The sequence below is a fragment of the Salvia miltiorrhiza genome, chromosome 4 (assembly GCF_028751815.1).
Source record: "Salvia miltiorrhiza cultivar Shanhuang (shh) chromosome 4, IMPLAD_Smil_shh, whole genome shotgun sequence".
Taxonomy (NCBI): Eukaryota; Viridiplantae; Streptophyta; class Magnoliopsida; order Lamiales; family Lamiaceae; genus Salvia; species Salvia miltiorrhiza.
In genome coordinates, this window is record NC_080390.1 from 44,325,603 (window position 1) to 44,329,572 (window position 3,970).

The following is a 3,970-nucleotide window of genomic DNA, read 5'->3' on the forward strand; positions in this document are numbered from 1 at the left end:
CAGAATTATATGATACTCACAATTCAAATATGATTTTCAAACTCCATATAAAATTATGGTCAAATAGCAAAATAAAAAATAATTAAACAAAATTAATAAATCTTGTAACAAGAAATGCAACAAATCAATCCTCCATCATACCAATGTCAAATTTATATGTATTTCTACTTTCTTTTTTTTCTTACGCGTCAACTTTTTATAAAATTTCATATGAAAACTAATGGGTATTTTTATGATTTCAACAAAATTAATAATTTAATTGCTAAAAGTTGTCGAGATTAATATAATTTAAAATGTATTACTAATTTAATTTAATGTAATTAATTATATAAATAATTTACATAAAAATTACTATTTTATATAATTATCATAAGAATAACATAAAATATATAAATTACAAGAAAATATGTACCCGTCGAATTTCGACGGGTAATACACTAGTATACTATAAAAGATAGTAGTAGATTTTTTAGCCTGACGAAAATTGAGAAAATGTGCAAGTTGTGCAACTATTTAGGGTAGTTTTGTAAGATTGCATAAGCCTCATACTAATTAATTAGTTAATTCCCCTTGTAAAATAATTAGTATGATTCGATTGGAGAGTATTGGATTAATTTTAACATTAATCTTCACCTTTCAGTTTTCAGTTTTTTCTTTTCTCGAATCAATTTCAATTAATTACTCAGATTGAGCGATCCATTACCCCCACTTCTTGATATCCAAATTCAAGTAAAAGATACTCCCTCCGTCCACGAAAAAGAGTCTTGTTTCCCCTCTTTTTTTTGTTTACAAAAAAGAGTTCTGTTTCACTTTTTGTACCATTATACCCTCCATAAACTTCAATATTTACTCTACTTTGTCATTAATACATCTACCTCAATAACTAAAAATAATTGAATTAATTCCTTAATTAAAACCTAATTAAAACCCACGCACACACTCACAAAACACACACGACACACACAGAGATGCAGTGCCCCCCTCCCCCCCCCCTTCCACACCGGCGTCGCCGGCTCTCCGGGCACCACCACCGGTGCACCTCCCTTCTCTCACCTCTCGCCTCACGCCCTCTCTCTCTTCTCAAACTCTCACGCACCCTTGAACCCAGACGTCGCGTCGCCTTCATCTACTGCCGGCGAAGATGACAGCAGCGAGGGCTGCGGCCGCCGCAGTTCCCTCTCCGGCGAAGCCGCGCCTGAGCGCCGCTCCCCTGGCTTCATCTCTCTCTCTCTCACCACTCAGCCCTAAATCCCTAAAATCCAAAATCTACCCTAAATCCCCTAGCTTCATCTCTCTCTCTCTCTCTCTCTCTCTCTCTCTCTCTCTCTCTCACCGCTTCATCGCTCCCGCTGACCGCCTCTCTCTGCGTCGCCCTTCATCCCTCGCTCTCTCTATTTCTTAGGTAACAATGACAACCCCTCGTTGTACCCTCAAATCGCCGCCTCTCAAAGCTCGAAACCCTGATGTCCGAACCCTAAGGCGCCGCCTCCCAAAATTCGCCGCCTTCCTCTGAGCACGACGCGCTCCGCTCCACACCACGGGAACTCGCTCTCGCCCTACCTCTCGTCGTAGTCCGCAACGCCGATCCTCCTCTGCTCTACCTGCGCGAGTAGCTTCAAAGCGAAGCTAGCGCTTCTCGATTTGGTTTGGAATTTCCTAAATTTGTTGCTAGAATTGATTTGTTGAATTTGTTCAAATTTGTTGTTGGAATTTCCTGAATTTGTTGCTGAAATTTCTTAAATTTGTTGTTGGAATCGATTTGTTGAATTTGTTTGAATTAGTTGCTGAAATTTATTGGAATCGATTTGTTGAATTAGTTGCTGAAATTTATTTTTGGAATTTCTTGAATTTGTTGGTGAATTGAGAATTGATTTACTTCTTGAATTTGTTGAATTGATTTGTTGAATTGAGAATTGATTTACTTCTTGAATTGGAATTTCAATTGAGAATTTGTTGAATCGATCTGTTCTTGAATTTGTTTGGAATCGATTTAAAGTTAAATTATTGACATCAAAAGTTAATTGAGAATTAAGGACTTTAAAAGTCATATTAACACTACCCCTATAAATTTACTTCTATCTCCACTTACACCTACTTTAACAACTTTCTTAAAACCCGTGCCGAGTCCCAAATGGGACTCTTTTTCATGGACGGAGGGAGTAATTAATTGCATATCTAATGTAGCAGAAAGTGTGGTGCCAATCTCAACCTCCAACATCACGCCACCGTCCTTCCGCTGCTCTATAAAGCCAAAATTGACTAGTAAAAAGATAACTGTATTTTAACCAAGCCCTACTCGCTAAGCAAGTGTGGCGACTTTTGAAGAACCCGAACACTCTTTTGGGAAGGGTCCTCAGGCAACGATATTTTAGAGATGGAAACTTGATGGAGGTGAAGGTCTCCCCGAATTGCTCTTTTACATGGCGTTCCTTATGCTGGGGCAGAGAGCTCATTGCTCGAGGGACGAGATGGAAAGTCGGGGACGGAAGAAGTATCAGAGTCACTAAAGACCGCTGGATCCCGGGAAGAGACATTTGGCAGGAGCAGCGTGCACAAACTGAGGATAACAACAGGAAAGTTGCTGATTTTATCACAGCTGAACGGCAATGGCATGTGGGCAAACTAAAGGAGGTTTTTCCAGATTTCTTGGTCCCCGCCATCTGCTCAATTGATTTACCGGTAGAGACGAAGTCAGATACTTTCTTCTGGGGCTTTGATGAGAAGGGACGCTACTCTGTTAAATCAGGGTACCTTTGTGCTACCGACTATTATTCTATGCCAGAAAACGTGTCTTCTTCTCACGACACCTGCTGGTGGAAGAAAGTCTGGAGGATGCACGTTCCACCTAAAGTTAAACATTTCTGCTAGCGAGCCCTTAATAACTTGGTACCGGTCGATGCTATTCTTTCTAAACGGCACTTTCCGGTCTCAGGTATCTGTTCCTAGTGCCGTAGAGATTGGGGAACGATTGTACACTGCTTAATCACTTGTGACAGGGTTAAAGGGGCCTGGAAGAGCTCTATATTCTGGGATGACATCAGCCCCTTCATACACCTATCTTTGCGCGATCTGAGCAGTGTGGTGGCTGATCGAAAAGGTGATGAGGGTCTCGAGCTTTGGTTTTTCCAGCTGTGGTTTGTGTGGAAAAGCTTTTGTGATTTTAAGCACAACCCATCGAATGAGAAGACTACTGTTGAGCTGCAAGATTGTCGGCTTTGGCTGGACGAGTACAAGAAAGTGAGGCTGCATACCTCTATTCCTGAGCGTGTCTTGCCTCTTGAGGGGGAGCGACGATGGTACCCTCCTCCGCCGGATATTCTACGGCTCGACGTTGATGTTGCTTTCGACAACGGGGGACAGCGGTTGGGAGCAGGTTTTTTGCTTCGCGACTCCAGGGGCAAGATCGTGGCTGCTTCCTGCCAACGGATTGGCTTTACCCCCACGGTGCTTCTCGGTGAGCTTCATGCCATTTTGCTTGCTGCTGGGTTCTGTCTCGAGAATGAACTTGGTCCTGTCGTCCTCTACTCGGACTCTTTGCTCGCCATACATGTACTTCAAGAGGAGTCTTGGGGATCAGACCTCCGCGAGGAGCTTAGGGAGGCACTCGATCAAGCGAGGGAGAACGTTGTCCTTGAGTTTTTTCACGCTAGGCGTGAAGCTAATAGAGCTGCTCACGAGCTAGCTCGTTTGGCTCTTTTTGTTTCCGATGTAATGATCTGAAAGTCGGGATTTCCAACCTGGCTTCAAGATATTGCTCTCTCTGATTTACAGTAATACAAGCTTTTCTTTCGCCTCAAAAAAAAAAAAAAATTGGAGGCTACAGAGACGAAGGATATGTCTGTTATTATTGATTGTATGTATAAAATCATTCTATGTATTGTTGTATGCTTAAGAATTGGGATTTTGCTTTAATCGCGATGGACTTTAGTGAGGCCCATTCTAATTCGTACGTGCAACAAAAGCTGAACCC

The 3,970-nt window shown here is 41.9% G+C and overlaps 1 protein-coding gene across 1 annotated transcript; it reads left to right on the plus strand.

Annotated features, from left to right (window-relative positions):
• Positions 1 to 2,385: 2,385 nt before the first annotated feature.
• LOC131023489 (uncharacterized) lies at positions 2,386 to 3,720 on the plus strand. The gene is made up of 2 exons (XM_057953032.1): positions 2,386 to 2,747; positions 2,997 to 3,720. The coding sequence occupies exons 1-2, from the start codon at positions 2,386 to 2,388 to the stop codon at positions 3,718 to 3,720; spliced, it is 1,086 nt and encodes a 361-aa protein (XP_057809015.1).
• The last annotated feature ends 250 nt before the right edge of the window (positions 3,721 to 3,970 follow it).